Genomic DNA, 21,621 nt, shown 5'->3' with positions numbered 1-21,621 from the left:
ATTCATCCAAACTTGCAGAGAGCCTGTTTTGATGTGTAGCATTGGTCATGTGAATACCTACTGTTTCAGGAAGGCTCCTTATTTAGTCCCTGTCTCCCTAACCCTTATGGCTCTTTTGCTTCACTGCTTTTCAGAAGCCATGTTTTTAGATTTTCCACTGAACTGAACTAAGGAGATCCAAACATACATTCTGCGATTTTGGATGTATAGTTCTGAGTTGTTGAGTATGTGCTTTTAAGCCAGTAGCCCTGGATGTGTTATTTATTCCAGTGATTTGCATGTCTTTGCCTATTGTTTTTTAACTGAAGGTTAAAGTTCCTCATTTTGGGTTTTGTGAGATAAATTAAGCTTGAAGAAAGTCAGTTGCTTCGTAAAGGCAAATCCCTCACAGTTTCTCTTTAGTTTGCCTTCGTTCACTTTTAAAGGAACTGTTTGTTGTATAAATATAACTGGGTAAATAGATAGGCTGTGCAAAGTAGTTTTTAAAGGAGAAAGAAAGGTAAAAACTAAGCTTTATCAGAAAGGTCTATGTAAATAAAGCCATAAGCACTCACAGAAACGCTGCACTGACTTCTCTGTCAAAAGATTAGTTGTGTCTGTTTTCCTCTGCCAGAGACACGCAGCTCTCTCCTCTCTGCTGCTCCCCCCTCCCTCAAGAATGCTAAGAACTCACTCCCCCCCTTAGGAATGTGGATCTGAGCCAATCAGCAGGAAGCTTCCTCATAGTCTTACAAACGGAGCTTGTTCACTTGGTCTGGGTGTCGGTGCAGGAGTGAGGCATTATAGGAACTTTCTTTACAAAGCTCAGCGTTTTTTTTTCCTATGAGGCTTCTGATCATCTGAACAGTTGATCAGTCAAGGGCTAATGGAGGGCACTATTGAGAGAACTGAAGGTATGCCTGCAGCTTGAGATTAACTCTTTATTAGCCTTTCCTTCTCCTTTAATACAATAATGTAATCTATAACAGGTGACTAATGTATTAGCCAGAACAAAACTCTCTCCTTTGCTTTTCTCTAACCTGTTAGTCTCTCAACATCTAGAAGCGGGAGGCCCATAGGACTTTATAAATAACTTTTTTGGCTACCTAGCTATATTGAAAACATTTTTATTTTGCACAGTTTTTTTACCCAGTTTCATTTTTACACTGAACTGTTCCTTTAAGGCTGCTGTGACCTAGTGCTGTTCATATAAGTAAGGTGAAGTTGTTCCAACATCAACATAGTACATAAATAGAATACTAAAGGGGCATGTGGTAAGTCTGGGGTGAATCCCACCTTGACAAAGGGTGCGTTGCGCCCCCCAGAAACGTTGATGCACGGGTGGCCAGACGATTTCCGTCTTTCAACAATGGAATTTGTCCATTGGTCAAATGGACAGATTTTGATTGCTTATCAATGACAAAGTCATGATAGGTGTCAATGAGAATACAGGAACATTCATTCATTTCAATAAATGAGCAATAATTTTATATATCGAGGCTCAAAGAAGAAAGGAATCACACAGATATGTTAAATATTTTTTACTTTTTTTTTTACATAATATACAAAAACTGAAAAAAAAGACAGCATGCATTGTTCTTTAAACAACTGCTTCACGATAAATTTGTTTGTAAAGATATTTTAAACATCTACACATGCATGGACACCTTTATTTTAGGGGTCTGATGAGGTCAGAGAAATGATTGAAGTCAAAATTATTGCCACAGATAATCAGTCAATTCCAAGGAGGCTGGTAATTATACAGAGCCGGCAGGGGGAGTTTCTAAGGAATAATTTGCACAGCGTAAATTGGAGAGCAAGAGTTAAAAGATTCCTCAATAACCATATAGCCTGGGCCCTAAACAGCAGAATACACAAGGTAGCACAAGCTGCTCACATACTATTATTATTAACATTTATTTATAAAGCGCCAACATATTCCGCAGCGCTGTACAATAGGTGGGTTTCATACATTGGACATACAGAGTAACATATAAAGCAATCAATAACCGATACAAGAGGTGAAGAGGGCCCTGCCCAAAAGAGCTTACAATCTACAAGGAGAAAGGGTTGAGACACAAGGTGTGGGAATGGGCAAGACCAGAGTTGTGAGAGGTGGGGCACAGGGTATTGCTTTTAGCGGCTCACTGAGGTTATGTTAAACTAGATTAAGGTAAGCTTCTCTAAATAAATGTGTTTTTAGAGATCTCTTGAAGGCAGAGAGATTGGGAGAAAGTCTGACAGTTTGTGGGAGCGAATTCCAGAGAAGGGGGGCAGCCCTTGCAAAGTCTTGAATACAAGCGTGTGAGGAGGGAATGAGAATGGAGTTGAGGAGCAGCTCAGTAGAGGTCAATACTAGCCCTGAATGTGTATTTTTGGTAGCTGCGGCTAGGGACGCTGTTATATTTCTATGTATAAAATGCTTCCCAGACTTCAGTGATCTGGAAATAGGTTTAATTAATCAGTAGCATTTGAATATTAAACCTCTCAAACATAGGGATACCAGGTTTATATAGGGCTCCGGTTGGTGGGCCCTTGGTGTCCCAGTTCAACAATATTTGGAAAGTATACATTCTTCTCCTTATTATAATGTGCATTTACTTATAAAGCAATATCATATTCCACAGTGCTGTACAATAAAAGGGGGTATACACTGGCTATACAGATTTACATAAAACGCAGCCAATAATCAATACAAGGTGTTAAAAGGGCCCTGCCCAAAAGAGCTTATAAACCTATAAAATGTCTAATCTGCCACCTAACTGCAAAGCTTTGCTAAAATTAGAATTTCTGAAAATACACTGATTTTACTTTGTCTCATCGCGCCCACATATTTTTACCCTACAAAGATAAACCATCAAAAACATTAATTCCAGTGCTCTTTAGAACAGTTTCATTTGCACATGACTTTTTAAGTATGGCAGTTAGGACCCAAAAAAAATTGTTTAAGAATTTTCATTCAGCTATTATAAAAACAACACCCTGTCTGATTTCTAGGTGTGACTAAAAACCCTAACAGTAAGTTGCCTGTTTATTTTTGGAAGTCCTTGTACATGCACTTGTCACATCCTAGTTTCCTGGAAAAAATTGTCAGACAATTTTATTAATTAACACATCCACCAGCCGATAAACTTAAGTGTATAGATTGTAAGCAGGGACCTCCTTCCTCTTGTGTCCTCGACTCTTAACTTATTGCAACTGTATTTATCTGTATTTATTGTTATACTTTGTATCTATCTATTATTATCTTATTAACCCCGTTTGTATTAATGTATTCTACTGTACAGCGCTGTACAGTAGCGCTTTATAAATAAAGATATACATACACATACATACACACATACATACAAGTGTAAGAATATTCAGATTCCACTTTGATATTGTACTCAGCAATAGAACGCCTTCTTGCCTTGAAATGGTAAACAAGTACGACCAACTGCAGTTCCACCTCCAACCTTCAGATGGCAGTATAACGTGATCACCGGCCGTTCGTGCAAAGATCGTTTCAGACAAAAGGCGACAAACGTTTTTCATATACAATATAGAAAACGAATATGTATGCATTTTTTAAATTGAGAACAGGGATCCTGCACTATATCTATGAAGGGTTAACTCGAACTTCCATGCGGTAGACAGAGACGCTTAGCAATGCAGGAAGCTGGAGGAGCGGGCGGAAGTGAGTATTTTGCCTGCGCCGGAAGAAGGAACGTTTTCCCACCGTCTGCGGCTTCACGTGTAGTCGGCTCAGTGGCGGCGTGTTTGTGCTTGTGGCTGGTGGTGCTGCTGCTGCCGGGGCGGAGAAGTAACGCAGAGCTGCAAGGTGAGAGGACATGGCACAGGTGTGAGGGACTTGTCACAGCGCCCAGTAGTCCCGGGGAGTTGTCCCTATCCGCCCTGTATAGAGAAACGGCACAACGGCACGGCTCATGCACTGGGGGGGTGTTTAATGTAATAACAGATTATATTCGTACATTGTGTGTATTGTAGTTGTATTCTGGTGTGTACAGCCATTGGTAGCACTGAGCCCTATGCACATTCAGCATTAACAAGTGTCACTGTGGCTATTGTGTAAGGGCAAGGAAACCCAACAACAGAGTGTCGCCTCAGGGACTACAAGTCTAAGCAATTGTCCAATGTGCATTCGTTACAGGGCTCCTATGCTTTTACCGTTATTCGTAAATATATTTACAATTAAAAGTAGTGTCTCTCTGTCCTTTGTGCTTATGTTTCTGACTTTTGAGAATGTTTATGAGAAGCCTTCATATTATCGCTCATGTCAAGAAACAGGCGATGCACCAATCAGAAAGGGTCAGACAACTGTAATGACATTTTCCTATCTCTTTAAAGGGGCAGTTCAATGTAAAAATGAAAGTGGGTGAAATAGACAGAATGCGCATAATAAAAAATGTTTTCAATATAGTTAGTTAGGCAAAAATGTAATCTATAAAGGCTGGAGTGAGCAGATGTCTAACATAATAGCCAGAACTCTACTTCCTCCTTTCAGCTCTCTAAGCCAGTAGCAGTCAGTAGCCAATCAGTGACTTGAGTGGGGGGGCATATGGGACATAACTGTCCCAAACTGTTAAGGTCCCCATACACTATAAGATCGCCAAGCGAGCGGATCTTTACCCGATATCCCCACCTACAGGTGGGCGATATTGGGTAGCAAGTTGCTTTAAAAAAAGAAATAATCCGATCGTTTGGCCCCAGGGCGATGGGCAGTCGGTTCGGGGACCGCATCAACGAGCCGATACGGTCCCCGATCCGACTGGATTTTCTAACCTAAAATTGGCCAGATATCGGTCGGCCAGGCTGCTCGTTTCTGCCCATACACGGGCCGATTAGGTGCCGAATCGGTCCAAGGGACCGATATCGGCAGCTTCTATCGGCCTGTGTATGGGGGCCTTTAGTTTGCTTTTGAATCTGACCTGTATGTTCACAAACTAACTGAGCAGTTATGTCCCATGTGACCCCCCCTAAAGTCACTGACTAACTAAGAGGTTAGAGAGCTGTAAAGCAGGAAGTAGTGTTCTGGCTATTATGTTAGACATCTGCCCACTCCAGCCTTTATAGATTACATTTTTGCCTAACTGACTACGTTGCAAATATTTTTTATTTTGCGTGGTCTGTCCATTTTACCCAGTTTCATTTTTACACTGAACTGTTCCATTAAAATCACTCACTTGTTTAATGTATATAAGAATGTTAAGGTTATCTTGGCGACCGTTGGTTAAATGTCATTCACCCCCCTGTGATTACAATAACTTACATGTTAACCCCAGGCCAGGTCTGCTGTTAGCCCTGACCCAGGGTACTTCTGTATGAGCACCACTTCATAGTCATCATCTTCTGCTGCTTCTTCTTTCTTCTGGGCCGGTGCATCATGTGAAAAATACATCTTTTTGCTAAAAGTTGGTCTTTTAACTGTGAATACGCACCTGCCGAGAAGAAGGGAGAAGCAAAGATTGCAAAGTGGTGTTTTTACAGAAGTACCCTGGGGCAGTGAAGTTTTATGTAAAGAGAAGAGGGTATTGGGTAAGTGATGCAATCACAGTAATTTTAACTTTACTTCTGCTTTAAAGGTCAACTACTTTGTGAAAGCCCTGGACAAGGTGCATTTTGACCAGTACCTTGAGATTTTGACCAGTACTGTATATCTAAAGGCCTGTGCTGAAATTGTAGGCATAGCTGCACGTTCATTACTTGCTATCCAACATTATTATTATTATTGCTGTTAATGGCAGGTCTCTACATCTCATTCACAAAACAGAATGTGATGCTGGTCCCAACACTGATGATGTAGCATTTTTCCATTTGTATATTTTGTCTTGTTCTCTGCATGTTATGATACATCAGTACACACTATATACTGAATTTAGGGAGAAAGCCTGCATGCATATGCCTTGCTGTTAAACCTGTTTGATATATTTGCACTGATTACTGTTGTGAACATTTCTACCCAGACACCAGGAGCACACTGAAGCCTGGCAACTGTTCACTGAATTCTGGAGCACTACATTCTCTTGCTTTCTTGCATTAATTACAGCACAAATATTTTGGTGTGGTGAGAGAACAGTGGTGAAGGAAACAGCACTGTATAGGGACAGTCGCTACCTCTCTGTTTGATTATGGGTGTATTATGCATTATATGCGATAAGATTGCTGGGTTCAAGTTTTTTTTATAAAAGTGTTTGTTGTGAATAGTATTCCCAAAGCTGTGACAAAATGTGATTACTGATACAGACCGCTGCAGGTCCTGTTAACTAGTTTGGTCAGAGACACTAGAAACAAAAATACATTGCAGTTAATAAGTAAGAAAAATAATGGAGCTAAACATTTGGTTTAAAATATCCACAGTTAATATCAGTAATTAATAAGGAGTCGGTCTTTAAAAACATTAGCACTAATAAATGTATTATATAGTGGAACATAGCATTACATAGGCATATTATAAACATAGCTGATAATCTTAAAGGGGTTGTTTACCTTTAACTTAAGTTTTAGAATGTTGTAAGAGACGGAAATATCGATAGTAGGGAGCCTGAATAGAAAGAAAAGTAATAAACAGTAGCAAAAACTATATTATTGTAGCCTTACAGAGTAATGCTCTTTTTCTATTTTCTGCTACTATTTTTATAATACTTTTTTTGCTGTCAGTGATTTGAGAGCTGAATAAAAGCAGTATAGGGAAAGGCAAATAAATCCGCAACCATAAAAAATGAAGACCAATTGAAAATATGCTAAGAATAGGTCATTCTGTAAGATACTAAAACTTAACTTAAAGGTGGCCCCCCACTTTAATGCATTGGTCCCCATGCAATGTAGTTAATGGGAGGAGATGCAAATAGGGTAAGTATGGTTGAGGGCTATGTATGTGTTTTTTACGGTTTAGATTAGTGCTGTCCAACTTTTGTGGTACAGAGGGGCTGGAATTTTTCTGGCCTTCGTGGTGGAGGGGCTGATAATGAGTCAGTTTTGACCTCTCTCCTTTTTAAAGCCACAGCCATGTTATCACAACAGCTTTTAAGACCATACCCACATTATTGGTGGTAGCGCAGCAAAAACCCACATGGTTGGTACTCACTGTAGGGATATCACCCTTCGTTCATATGTAAAAGAAGTTTATCTTGTCATATTAAGCAACACCCTTAAATCCATATGCCTCCTTCTCTCCTGTGGGTAGCACAAAAAAAGCTAGTATATAATTACACACCCAAGGGACACCCTAACAACTATTTCCAAATGTTAACAAGAAAAAACCTGCCAAGTTCTCCTCCCACAGATAACATAGGGCAGGCAGAGTATGGCACACACTGGCAGCATAGGACAGGCAGAGTATGGTACACACAGGCAGCATAGGGCAGGCAGAGTATGGCACACACAGGCAGGGTATGGCAGGCAGAGTATGGCACACACAGGCAGCATAGGGCAGGCAGAGTATGGCACACACCACACAGGCAGTAAGGGGCAGGCAGAGTATGGCACACAAGGGTAAGCAGTCACAGCAGCCAGATAGATGGGGGACACACCATTTGGACAGCCCTTGTTTAGATATTTCAGAACCAAAGAGTGGTTATTTCTATGACCATATTTTCCATATATTGGTTACCTCATTATGAGTTCTGGAGGACCAAAATAATAATTGCATTATATGCAGGGCAGCTAAAGCCCCAATGAAACATCTGTCCCTTGACTTTTCAGTAAATAGAAGTTGTACAAATCCCCCTATATAGATTTCTATCTGGGGTAAACTACTTTATTTTTTGGGGGGACGTTATAAATGTGTTGTTTTGGGTAAGATGGTAGTCCAGTATCATGGTGTCTAATGCAAATAATATTTTATTCACTTGTCTTTCAGGGTTTTCTGATATGTCCTTAACGGTGCTGGCAGGGTAAATTTGGTATGACTAAAGTAAGCCAATGGTTCACAACGATGGCTTCAGAGACTCCTGGATCTACAGTGTCACTGGTTGGACAAGGGTCTATTTTAGATAAATCTTCACTCCACACGGTGGGGTGCTTGGGAAAAGTCAGTGTAACTTTTCATTTTATATATTTATTGAAACTGCGCACATTTTCAATGGTTATTTTTTTTTTTCCTCTTCCACGGAAAGCTCAAAGTGGAAAAAAAGGCGAAAGATTATTCAAAATGGTCGTTTTTATAGGCTGATGCTTTTTATCTCAGTCTATTTTTTTTTGTTACTGTATTATTTAACATTATGCATGCACCTCATCCTGCACTTAATACACAATAGGCAACATTTCCATATAAATGTGCTATCTCTCTAAGTGTATCTGTTGTTTGTGAGGGATGACTAGTTCCTTGGATAAAGGTGGCCATACACGTCCCAATAAAAGCTGTCGCAGTACCAAGTTGGCAGCTTATCGGCCAATGCATAGGGCCCTCAAATCGGCTTAACCCACATATATCTGGCTTAAAGTGGGCAGATGTTGCTCAGGCAGTTTTAAAAGAAAAAAAAAAAATCCTGTTGGGGTGAGGAGCACATCAGCTCAGTGATGTGGTCTTCGCCCCGAAGGCCTGTCAATGTGGTTCAATAATTTGGCCTTGTGCCATACATTCAGATCAATCTAATGTCGCCCACCTCAAGGTGGGAATATTGGGGAAACATCTGCTCTGGGAATTACCTCCATACTCCCAAAAGCAAATGGTTTATCTAAAGCAGAGGAGGATATATAATATAAAAAAAGTGAAGCATTCACTGGTAAAAATAGCTAGTAAGTTTTACACACAAGTTCTTGCATATATCAGTCATTATCGTCCCATTTCTTTTTGCTGGTTTATGCGAAAGTGGGCAATTTCTTTCCTTAAAAACACCAACAAAAAGTATTTTTAGACACATTGCCCTATAAAGCAGTAGGAACCCAGAGCTATCTATATTTATACCCCGCAAATATGTTTGCATAAGTAGAAGGAGATGATTTGTGTATAAATATTTGCAGATACAAATAAATGTTAATATGCTCACATGGCTGTTTAAATGTATGCTAAGCTGTTTAAGTATAAAAAGATTGGCAAAATATCCCTGACCTATGTATAATATAAGAAAAATGTGCCACCTTCTGTTAACTGACATGCAGCTTTTTTTAACCTCCTAGAATGTTGACCCCTGTGCAGCTCCTGCTGATGGATTTTGCCCAGTATGCAAGGCCAAAGGCCAGCTGCAAGCTCTCCGGACATATCGCTTTAATTTCACTCAGTCTATATATCTCTGTGCCAATCCACAGGTATGGTTGTCTTCATTTGGAATTAATGGCTGTTTTGAGCTGAAATAGCATAGTAAATTGGGGATGATATTCCATTGTACATTTTGCTTTCTAGTTAATTTTCACGTATCCATCCTTACAGTGTGATTTATTTTTTTTCCCTCAGTGCATATATCCCTTGGGATATACACCTCTGGATAACATAATTGCAAACACAGCAGATCTACAGAAACACCATAGCCCAGGAAAGCAGAAGAAGCGGTGTCTTTTAGACACCTCTGTAACAACTAACTGTGTGAAGAAGCATAAGACTGATTCTTTTGTCTCTGGAGAGTACATTTCAGAAAACCTATTTTTATCTGCACAAAATAAAGGCTACAAATCAATGTCTCCGTGTTTACCTAAAGAATCTCATACAAGTGTACCTGGCCCTTCAGAGAATGGTCAGGATGAGAGAAGTCAGCAGCAATATGGAATGTGCAAAGTTTCAGCTTGCAATTCTGCAAGTCCACATGGTGACAGGGCACCTTCAGTTGAATTTGCTCTGCGGGACTCAAACCAACCTAATCACCCGCAGGAAGCCTTAAATGCATTTCACGAAGAAGCTGTGCAAAATCAAGTTATGGGAATGACCATTGCATCAATTAATGGTCCTTCTCCTTTAAAATGGAATGTACCTGCTACTAAAGATATGCACACATTATCACAGTCGGTGAATGCTGCTAATGACCCACCAACATGTATAAACCAAAAGACAGATGCTGGAATAGCTGAGGTTTTAAATGGATTTACAAAGGCTGAAGCCAATATGTGCCATTCAGTATCTGTCCTTAGTACTTGTGCACCTTTAGGCTCACCTCGTTTAAGGCTTAGTGCTCTAAAGGAGGGACATAAACAGAGTGATATACGGAGTGCCTCCTGCAGTAGTGCTTGTCTTGAAAAAGTAGCATCAGAAACAGCTCTTGCCGCCATGTCTGACAGCAACATGAAGAAAGAGGATAGTTTCAACATGGCATTTGAACTTTTACCGTCGTCTCCTCCATTGCATTCATTTTTTGGGGCTTCACAAAATGTGCACACATCTGAAGAATCATCCTCTTTGCTTGGAACAGTGGGTCAAACAAAAGAAAATACCATAAGTGTTAAATCAATTGGATCCAGCAATGTTGTTCTTAATGAAGGAAAGGGGGAAACCTCCCAGTTTACGATATTGTCCAAATCACACAGTGAGGTAGAAGATGTTCAGAAAGTGTGTGTACGTTTGCCCTCTTCCCCACTGCTTGAAACAGCTTTACAAATGAAAGCGTATGCCCACAGTGACAAGCTCAGTGCCTTCAACAATAATCCATGTCTTGAGAAAGTATTACCAGAGGCAACCCCAGTGGTTTTATCAGAAACATATAGGGAGGTACAAGATTGTTTTGGATCTTTACCTTCATCTGATTTGCATGAAAATGAGCCTCCACTGGAAGAGAGATCCCTGGTTGATAAATCTAATAGCTCCAGAAATTATACTTGCCTTGAGAAAGTAGTACCAGAGGCAACCTTATTGTTAAAAGAGTACTTTTCAGAATCCTGTAGTAAGGTACAAGATGATGAGAAATGTTTTGGATCTTTACCTTCATCTGCTTTGCAAAGAAAAAATCCTCTAATTGAAAAAAACGGACCGAGTGACAAATCCAGTGCATCCAGCAATAATGTTTGCCTTGAGGAAGGAGAACCAGAGGCAGTCCCATTGTTGGAAGACTGTAAAAGTCAAACCCTTGTTGTACCTTCCACATGCAGTCAATTGTCCATAACAGATAAAATAGCAAACAGTCTTGGAGTACATAATTCCTCAGATTCATGTCAGCTCATCAGTGAAATTCATCATGATCATCCAAGCGATGGAAATGATCTCACTGTGTCCCATATTGCCTTCAATGTTGGTGGTGCTGACAAAATCAATAAAGTTAAAAGCCTGCAGGTAACTCCACTTCCAGAGGTTATATCTACAGAACTATGTAGGGGCAAGAGCAACAGTCAAAGCACTTGTGAACCTCCATCCGTGCCAGTTCTGTCATGTAAGCTTTCTTCTGAGCAAAAAGATGAAGGTACATTGATGGAATTGTCTAGCTCTTTACATAGTGAAACAACTGAGGAGGAAGAATGTGGAAATAAAATGGCTCTTGGAAGTTCAACATTGGATGGGGAAATATCTGACTATAAGAAACTAAACAGTCAAATTAAGCCTTTGCCACAAGCAATAGAAAGCTTGGTCATGGACACGTGTGATAGCAATCTGTGCAATAATATTAATTTAAAAGATAGCAGCAAAATAATTTCAGAGGAAGCTACAGTACCACATTGTTTTCAGCCAGAACAGCATGTTGTATACAGCCATCCTATGTCTGACCCTGCAGTTACTTGTGTGACTCATGGCACTGGATCTGAAATGAAAGCATTGGATACACCAAGGAAGGAGTCTAATCCAGTGTGTAAGGAACTCCGTGAAAGAAATGTAAATCCAATGAAAGAATTGTATATATCTCTGAACAATGCACCAACTGATTTGTCTAACTCTTTGTGCAGTGACACTACTAATGTGGAAGAATCTAGGGATGCCACAGCAAATGCAAGTTCTTTATCCAACGGAGAAATATTGCATTTATATCACAAAACAAGCAGCCCAGCTCTTGTTGATCCAAAAGCAGAAGCAAATACAGTTTTAGGCTTGTGTGACAGTGTCCTCAGCAAAAACTCTACAATGGGAAGTAGTGATAGCATTAATCAGGAGAAAGCTATAGCAACAACTTTTGCACACCCAGGACAGAGTGTGTTGTTCAGCCATGGGGCATCTACAATTACAGTCTCCCCTGGTTTATTTCATAGTGCTGTACAGGCATTAGATGTTTCTGATACACCAGAGTTGGGGTGCAGTCCTGTGTGTAAGGAACCCACTGTTGTACAAGATAAAAGCGATGGATCCTTTGATACTTCTTTGGGCCATTTTGAAAGAGAAAAGCAAAATGAGAGCTTTGAAACAGACAGTTCTGTAATGCTTACTGATGATCACATAAAGGACCCAAAGGATGTAGATGTTGTATTGTCTTTGCCAGAGGGGAGCTTGGAAGATTGCTGTCCCAAAAAAAAATCAAACTGCTCAGAGAACATGCATGTAGCCTTAAAGGGTACCTCCACAAACCCTTCCCTTGAACTCGGTTCCCACGATGCCCCGTGTGAAAAGAAGCTGCTTCAATGGAGAAACACCCTCTTCCTCTGCTGGTTGGACTGCATATTGGCAGCACTGGTGCATTCTGCTAGCCTGAATAGCATTGTGGCACAGCGAAGGGTTGCAGAAAGCTCAATCATTCACCTTCTTCTGGAGAAATACAAGGAGGCCAATGCATTAATAAAAAGCACATCCAGACGAGGTTAGTAACGTCCAAAGTCTGATTTATTTCCTTACCTTATCTGCTCATATTCAAACCATTTATAAATCATTTTTTTGTTTGTTTTAAAGGACGTCCAAAGAATTTATCTCAAGCTGAAAACATCCTGAATAAAGTGCGAATGACCATCTTTGATGAAATAAAGCCCTTGTTAAAGTGTGAATTGGGTAAGTTAACTATTCTCTAGTAGTGATAAATAGAACCAAGGAGCAATTGGCAACCTGGTGCTGTTTTACAAATAAAGCTATCCCATCATTTCATTATAGCCAGTACTTCTGCCAGAAACCCACTACAAATAGGATTTTTTAGAGCTCTAACAGAAAATATATACTGCTATTGGGGTCACCAGCAATTTGTGCCATTATTTATTGAAATAGTGCATCTCTTTGGCTGTTCACCTCAGTGGTTCAATGAGGAGCTTCACCATCACTTACCCAGACCTATTTTGCTACGTATTATATCCCCCCCCCTTTATTATTTATTTATTTTATTTTTTTATGTTTTTGTGATATTACATTTACTATTTATCTACTGGTTAGGTACCTAGTGATTGGCTGTTGTAGTTCACTTTTAATAACCCCTTTAGCACTGGGAGCACTCTGTTACCTTATATACCTTCCATGAGCAGCATCCTTTTAATTGGGTGACACCCCTTCATTTCAGGTGTGTAAGAAGTGACTAACCTTTTGTTGGACTAATGCTAATGGACAGCTTTTTAGTGTAAGTAGAATTCCTCATTTGGCCAATGTTAGCTTTGATGGAACAGATCTGCAGCTTATAAAGCTCTTTGTCTAATCTGACTATGTATAATAAACAGTTGACATTATATGTACCCTTTAATCCAGAATCAACCCTATGGCAGTATTTTCATTTTAGATGACGTTAGGGTACAAGGCAGGATAAAAGTTTGGTTAGTAGCACAGCAGGGAGTATAAAGCAGCAAAAACGTGATTTTTTTTTTTTTCATTTTGTTGCACAAATGAAAGTAAAAAAAACCTGAAACGGCAAAGAAAAGCCAATTGAAAGGAGAAGGAAAGGTAAAAACTGAGTAAGCTTATCAGAAAGGTAATGTAAATACAGCCATAAGCACTCACAAACGCTGCACTGATGCATAAATGGCAATAATAGTTTTTTCCTGTAAAAAAAAAAAAAAAAAAGTTTAACAAGAAATATTAAAAATAAGATCCAAACGTTGGTAAATGGGCGTCTTGCTTTCATTCGGGATTATGTCCTGCCAGTTGAAAGACAACCGAGCGTAGATAAACTTTAAAAACATTTTTTTTTTTAAGGCAAAATAAACCCCCCTGTTTGACAGCTGCACTGCAGAAAAGGAGCATAAATACTATCTGAACTTTCATAAATTAATAAAAATGTCATTGTTTTTTACACAGACAAACCTGGTTCCACAGATTGAAAGAAACACCTCATATATTGCTATTTTAACATTCATTTAATGAATTGCCTGAGTAGCTTTCTAGCTGTGGTTAAACAATCTGGATGATCTCTTATATTTTTCATGTATTTTATTCTAATGCAGGAGATAAAGAGAGCCCTGTGTTTGCTTTGCCGTTACTGCTGCAGCTGGTTCCAGAGATAGAATCCTGTTTTGTGCACTCAGGTGTATGGGAGTTTACATGCAAGCTATGTGGCTACCAATACCAAAATAAGTAAGTTAAAAAGAAAATTCCTACAAACACCAAGTAGAAAGCTATAACTGTGTTACTGAAAGCTTCTATAATATTGTGCCACTAACACTACACTACACTAATGACTTCTCATTTTATCCCAGATAGGGAGATAGGGGTTCTAGCCTGGATTCATTGTGTTCCTTTGCTTCTAATGTCATCAGTTCTTTAGAAAAATGTATTTTGATCTATTTTATCATATGAAACCATCGGAATCTAGATCTATTTATCTGGTATATACCAAGTAATCTGTGTAGCGAAAGCTCCATCTGTAGTCAGTTCTTAAAAATGTTGGCCCGCTTATTGCTAATAATATGTCATATTAAAGGAGAACTACACCCCCCAGCTATAAAAGCTCCCTGATTCCCTGATAGCCCCAACTGCACATGCTCAAGCAGGCTCCGTGTCGGCGGAGAGACCCAAGGCTTCTACGATTGAACGGAAGATGGTGCCCAGTTACACTGCTGCTCTGCTCTTTTAGGTTGGGGTATAGCAGTGCCTGGTCCTACATAGTTTGGAGGGATGAACTGCATTCATCGACTAGTGCACTTCTCAGCCAATGGGATTCTGCCAGTATCCATATATATGTGAAGATCTGATATCCATTGGCAAGGTGGTTTTTTGGGACCAGGCATGGGTTAGTTGATTGGCAGCTTTGTAGCGATGGAGCAGGCAGCTAATCTCTGCATGTGCATGGACCAGAGCTGACTTAAACCTACTGGTTTTCCAGCTCCCACCATGCTTTTTTTTTATTTTGTTAGTGTTTTTCTAAAACTTCCCTCTAAGTCATACTCTTGTAGACCAAGAAATATTTTTGCACATTAATCATATGGATAATCAAGCAAGCTTTGTTTTTTGCAGGCACCAACGGACTGTGTCCACATTCACTAAGATCTTACCTGAATGGACACCCCTAAATGCTATCCATAAAGCTCCTTGCAACAAATGCCTGGGTACAGATCAGATACGTGCTTTTCGTATTAAAAAGTAAGTTTTGTGCTTAAAGAATTATTTTGTTTAGATGGAGTGCTAGTGCTAAAAAGTCTCTCTGAACAATATTACCAAAAATGCTTTATTGTTGGAAGAAAAAACGTCACTTTCATGTGCAGCACTTTCTCATCACATGACATTAAAGGAGACATATCCTATAAAAATTATGAATGTACCAGGGAATTATACTCCTCTAGATATAGAAGGATTGTGCTTAAAAAAGTTGTGTTTCTGATTGATTTATTGAGAAATTCCATAAAAACCCCACTAGCCCCGCCCATCAGCTCCACTTCCTGCTGGCTGAATTCTCTGGATGAGCTGGGGAGCCGGCGGCCCTCCGTACCCTGCACTGTAGGATAGGAACCAATCAGCAGCTAGGCTGACCTGATAGGGAACTGAAGCCTGTCTTTGCTTGTGTGAGTGCAGGGCTGTGATTGGCTCTCCCCCTCCTACTGTGCTTCTGGCAGGGACCATTAGGACACGCCCACTCTTCATTTCAAACTCGGACAGAGAAGTGATAGGACCTATAGGGAGCTCCAATAAAGGGGCCATTGTTACAGATAGGGTTAATGTTTAGCCCAAAGGGAAACCAGCGCCGGATATTATTCATAATTGCCTACAAAATTACCTTTTTTTCCCATTTATCCAATATGTCTCCTTTAAGGGCTTGGTTTGTGAGGCTAGTCACATTTAAAGCAATGAAACAAAGTAATTGACCAGTCATTCTTAACTAACAAAAACATTTTTGCTTTAGGATCCATGACCTATTCATACTTCACTTTGTGGAAGGCCTGCCAAGCAATGATTTAGGCATGTACTCGTTTCACTTTGAAGGCTGCCTGTATGAAGTAAAGACTGTCATCCAGTATAGTGAAGACCATTTCTCATCTTGGATTGCTAATGAGGATGGTGAGTGTTCTTTGTACATTTATTAACCATGTAACTGTATGGCTGGCTCACTTCCTGTATGTTAACTTCCAACTTGTTTTCCAGGCACATGGCTGGAATCTGATGACCTGAAAGGGTATTTCTGCATAAAACAGAACTGTTTTGAGGTTCCTGCTTCAGAAATTCATATTGTAATATGGGAAAAGAAGATTACCAACAGCACTGGAGCACACCATGCAATGGAACCTGAAACAAAAAACAAAGCACTTAATTCTTTATCTACTTCACCTTCATCTTTATCTCAGACCCTGCACCTGTCTCCTTCAGCTGCTCCGAATGCTGCATCTTCACCTCTAAGAGATGCTCCAAATGCTTCCAGCGTACTCTCTGGAATGGAGGGTTTTCATGATGACGACATCATAACGCTCACTCTCATTGAAATTCCAATTGATGCATCGGGTAATGTGATTGAGAACAACTCTGAGGCAGCCCAGCAGCCAAGTCTCATTGCTGAAACACATTCATCCCCTGTAACCCTCAAAGCAGTTGCTGATGGGCAATGTGATCAAAATCTATGTTCTGGTACAATGAAGGAAAGCTCTTTCGCTGGTGGTTCTCTTCCAGTTCCTAACATTTCCAGCCCTCCTGCCCCTAACATTTCCAGCCCTCCTGCCCCTAACATTTCCAGCCCTCCTGCCCCTCACATTTCCAGCCCTCCTGCCCCTCACATTTCCAGCCCTCCTGCCCCTCACATTTCCAGCCCTCCTGCCCCTCACATTTCCAGCCCTCCTGCCCCTCACATTTCCAGCCCTCCTGCCCCTCACATTTCCAGCCCTCCTGCCCCTAACAGCGCCAGTCCCCCTGCCCCTAACAGCGCCAGTACTCCCCTCCCTAACAGTTCCAGTTCAAAAAAAGCCTTTGTTGGAAGTTGGATGAAGAGTCTACTAAATAAAAACCCTTTGTTCCTGACATCTAATGTGCCCTGTGCAAATAAGAAAACTGTGGCAAAAACTCCAATCCGATTTCCCCTGCTGAAGACAACAGATTTGCAGGCATCTACTAAACAGGCCCAGAGCTTTGATGGTTTTAAAGCTAAACGTGTCGGTAATTCATTCAGCTCGGACAATTGCCTTGGTGTAGGTCCCACGAAGGATAATTCCACTGCACCCAAACCTGCCATCTCTAGCCAAACGTTCCAGCCACTGGTTTCAAATCGACTTAAAAATGGGCGGTTAGGACTCGGTAATACCAAAGACTTGGCAAAAAATGTTTCTCTGTCTAAGGAGGATAAGGTGCTTAGGCTTAGACTGAAAATGCTGAAAAAGTTGAAGGCTAAGAAACATGAATTGGCCGCCATAGATATGCTTGGAAAGTCACAGGCTGGTAGTGATCTGGAGCGTAGCAGCACCAGCAGGCGTGAACAATTACGCGGGTTCTTGCAGGAACTCCAAGAGCAAATCGATAATGCCGACACTGAATCAGTGTGCACTATGAGCTCTTGCACGTCGATATGCAGCAGCCCAGGAGATGCGGAATTCTTTGCGGAATTGTTCTCCCCACCCCCTAGCAACGCCCCGCAGGAGAGCATGGATGACAGTAATTTTTTAGAGATGTATGTAGATGGTTACAACCCCTCCTGTGGCAGTTATGGAACCAGTAACCCAAGTGGCAAAGAGGTCTCACAGGACAGTGCTAATATCGGCCAGTCCAATTTACAGCGTGCTTCCGACAGCCACAATAACACTAACGTGGGGGACGTCTTCCATGATATGCTGTCAACCTCCACAATGCACATGCTGAACGAGGATTATTTCTCACCTTTTGATGATATGTTTTAACTAATTGTGTATTCACCTGCATGAGAACATGGGGCCCAAGCTAGGCGCATGTGTGAGCTTGCCAGCAAGACCCAGCCTCTTCTACCAAGAGGTATTTCTTTGCACTTAAAAATGAATAGTTCTCCCCTTAGAACCATTTGAGTATTGAGAAGATAATGATTAAGAACTAATGGGGGGGTATGTATGTTGTGTTGTTGTTCTACCCCTGTCCTTAGGAAATGTTTTTAGTGTGGAAAGATACTATATTTGTCAAATTAATATTGTGATCTATTAAAAAAAACTGTAAATATTTGAACAGTATTTCTTGTCTTCCATGAACTTTATTCAGCACCGCAGCTTGGAGGTAGAATACTGGTTGTTTTTGGCATGGAGTCACTCCAAATAAAGCCTGGGAATGGGGGTGAGCTGGATGTTTCCATTCTTTACTGAGCTCTTTTACCTTTTTCCCCCTTTCCTGTTGAATATCCCAGAAAGCAGTGAGTTCAGACATATGTGGGGTATTTGTCCCATTCCAGTATTTCGTTAGGATCCATTAACAGTCTGCCTCTTTATAGAGTAAAGTAAGTTTTAGCAAAAACATCTGCTGGGTGCTCGAAACAACCAAGGTAAGTGAAAATACTGGAGTGCCAAGGGACAGGGCTACATGTGATGAGCAGACAACTGGATTGGTGTATATTGAGGTAAATCATCATGTGGAGTGAAGCAGCTTATTGTACCTGGGACGTGCAGGATCTGACAGACTCCAGAAGAAAGCGTCAATGGGCAGAACTGACATAATCAGTGATCAACACGATGGTGGGTAGATAATGCGTAGAAGGACTCATGCACTACCATTTGTGTATCTTACAGACAGTAGCACAAAAGCATACAGTCCTGTGCTGGTCAGTTGGCAGGCAGTACGGACCTTGTTGGAAACTGGTTACATGCTGACAGCAACTTACAGTATAGTATTCATAGTATTACTGTAACTCACATTACGTAGTGTGCTGAGATCTAGTGCACTGAAGATCAAATGGACAGCTGTTAATGCAGAGCTAGACACTACTAATGCCCCAATAGACCAGTGATTGACATCAGAAAGGAACCTGTCGCCACACGAGGATACTGTACTCGCTGTATTGAACTGTCCTGGAAAAACAAAGGCGCAGTCATGGTTAAAGGGGGGTTGTTCACCTTTGTACAACATTCACAAATCTAACCGTTCATATTAATAGACCAATCTTTGCCACGTTCCTGCAACTAATGGGGGGGGGGGGGCACAGCACAGTTATATATTTCCATAAGACCAAAGAAAACAGTTCAAAACACAAGCCCAGCAGGAAGGGCAATAGAGAGTTGCTGGAATTGGTTATTGTAAGGTAAAATGAAAAGGTAATTGGGAGAATAAGGAACTAGCGACAGACTGTCAGCTAAAATAATGTAAGAGGAACCAATCACGCGTGCCTGTAGTGCTGTATACAGTTGTAATATGGAATACAGAACCTTTAGACTATAATATCTTGTTACTTGTTAATCTTAGGAGTTAACCAAACTGTGCGCCAATACATTTCTATTTAGAAACCAATGACTAAGAATGAAGCGGTATACATACATGTCTATGACCCGGCTGATTCCTGAGGGCCCCCAGGGAACAACCTGGTCAGATTTGAGGTGGCCAAAGCATCGCACAGTTGTCATTTAGAATAAATTCATGCAAATTGAAGTCCAGATCCGCGAAATAATCTGAATTAAATGCAAAAATCAAATACAGATGAATAAAGTAAGCAGTTCATTTAGGACACGTGTCAAGTATGAATATCCATGTGGCTTCCAATTTGAGCAAGTCTAAAGGTGGCCGTATATGGGCCGATTTCAGCTGCTGATTCGGGTCCTTCAAGCCAATTCGGCAGCTTATCAATCGGGCAGGTTTGATTTTCCTATTGGATCAGGAATGGCATTGGCTCATTGATGCAGTCCTTAGTCCGACGGCCCGTATACTACGATTGCATTGGCCCGTATACTACGATTGCATTGGCCCGTATACTACGATTGCATTGGCCCGTATACTACGATTGCATTGGCCCGTAATACTACGATTGCATTAGCCCGATATTGCCCACCATAAGCAAAATTTAAAGCAGAAGAAATAGTGCATTTATGGTTATTAATCCTTTCCCTGTAAGTAGGAGCTGCTTTGCCGACATAAACCAGGCCACGCAGGCACCGGGCATGTAAGTCTGTGTCTGATGTTAAAGCATTGGCCGGTGCATAGATGCCTAGAAGTTTATCCCTGGAGCATTACACTGCAAGTCTGGAATCCAGTGCATTTAAAACAGCCCAGTTTTTGAAGCATCCCCAATCCTGTGGTGTTAGTGGCAGGGGGCTTTCAGTCCTTCACTATGAGCACGTCACCCAAATAGTGTATTACACACTCATGGCCCCTAATCCCAGTAACTGACAGCAGCACGGAGCAGCACAATCCAAGGCTGGGGAGCTACTGGGGCCTATCTAAATATCACCAACTGTCTGGGCCGCCAGTGCATCAGCCCCTGTATAAAGGCCCGCAGATGGGCCGGCCCAACTGATATCTGGACCAAAATCTGCACAATGTCAATTGGGCAGGTTTAAAAAATGTACATGTGTCAAGGCCTTTAGGATTTTTTTGTGGGGGGTCCAACTCTATAACATTATGCCGGTGGCACTGGGGACTCGGTGGGGAGCAGATCTGACAGTTATTAGTATCTTGTGGCAAGTCCCCAGTGCAGACATTTCATGGAAACCACATTTTTCTGGAATTAAAGGAGAAGGAAAGGCTAAGTCACTTGGGGGTGCCAAAATGTTAGGCACCCCCAAGTGATCCCCGACAGGTGCTACCCCCGGGCCTACCTCCCCTCCACCAACGCATTGAAGGTAGGGTTCATTTACGTGCACTCAGGGAAGGGGGTCGGCGGGTGGTGGTGCCCCTGCACGGGATGTAGAGGACACTGCTTGGGCCCCTTGGGGGGGTACAGGGACCCTCGGGTGGCCCCCTGTGGGCCCTGCTCCACCCAGTCCAACCCTGCCACTGTAGTGTATTAGTTTAAGGATCATGAAACAGAGGCGGGGTCAGGGTGGAATTGGGTGCAGGAGGTGGAGCCAATGCACACTTAGATTAGTTCCAGACATGAACCCACAGATTGTCAAACTGCTACCCGTAGGTTTGCATGAAGCAGTCTTTCAGTTAAAGGAACAGTAACACCAAAAAATGAAATTGTTTTAAAGTAATTAGAATATAATGCACTGTTGCCCTGCACTGGTAAAATTAATGTGTTTGCTACAGTAACTCTACTATAATTTATATAATAAGCTGCTGTGTAGCCACGGGGGCAGCCATTCAAGCTGGAAAAAAGGGGAAAAGGCACAGGTTACATAGCAGATAAGCTCTGTAGAATACAATGGTGTTTTATCTGTTATCTGCCATGTGTCTGTGCCTTTTCTCCTTTGAATGGCTGCCCCCATGGCTACACAGCAGCTTATTTATATAAACTATAGTAGACTTTCTGAGGCAAACACACAAGTTGTAGCAATGCAGGGCAGCAGTACATTATATTGTTATTACTTTTATAC

General features: G+C 41.3%; 1 protein-coding gene and 1 long non-coding RNA gene across 4 annotated transcripts in view; one reads left to right on the top strand and one right to left on the bottom strand.

The window, feature by feature from the left end:
* The first annotated feature begins 3,465 nt into the window (after nucleotides 1-3,465).
* uspl1 (ubiquitin specific peptidase like 1) lies at nucleotides 3,466-18,336 on the top strand. 3 transcript variants are annotated; one of them, XM_018091733.2, is made up of 9 exons: nucleotides 3,484-3,799; nucleotides 7,838-8,008; nucleotides 9,097-9,225; nucleotides 9,371-12,617; nucleotides 12,707-12,802; nucleotides 14,173-14,302; nucleotides 15,182-15,307; nucleotides 16,065-16,219; nucleotides 16,304-18,336. In XM_018091733.2, exons 2-9 carry the CDS (start codon nucleotides 7,883-7,885, stop codon nucleotides 18,034-18,036), a joined length of 5,742 nt encoding a protein of 1,913 aa, XP_017947222.2. In that variant the 5' UTR covers nucleotides 3,484-3,799; nucleotides 7,838-7,882; the 3' UTR covers nucleotides 18,037-18,336. The 3 variants fall into 3 exon arrangements, with proteins under 3 accessions (XP_017947223.2, XP_017947222.2, XP_017947220.2); XM_018091734.2 differs by lacking the exon at nucleotides 7,838-8,008 and having other exon boundaries at nucleotides 3,466-3,799; XM_018091731.2 differs by lacking the exon at nucleotides 3,484-3,799 and having other exon boundaries at nucleotides 5,092-8,008.
* LOC105946588 overlaps nucleotides 18,337-21,621 on the bottom strand; it is a 44,488-nt gene continuing 41,203 nt past the window's right edge. The window contains exons 3-4 of the long non-coding RNA XR_004221385.1: nucleotides 19,628-19,758; nucleotides 18,337-19,164 (exon numbers count right to left, since the gene is read on the bottom strand). This is a non-coding gene — a long non-coding RNA (uncharacterized LOC105946588). The remainder of the gene's footprint in view (nucleotides 19,165-19,627; nucleotides 19,759-21,621) is intronic.

This window comes from Xenopus tropicalis, chromosome 2 (genome assembly GCF_000004195.4).
Source record: "Xenopus tropicalis strain Nigerian chromosome 2, UCB_Xtro_10.0, whole genome shotgun sequence".
Classification (NCBI taxonomy): Eukaryota; Metazoa; Chordata; class Amphibia; order Anura; family Pipidae; genus Xenopus; species Xenopus tropicalis.
The sequence above is the reverse complement of the archived record's forward strand: the minus strand, read 5'-3'. Positions and strand labels throughout refer to the sequence as shown.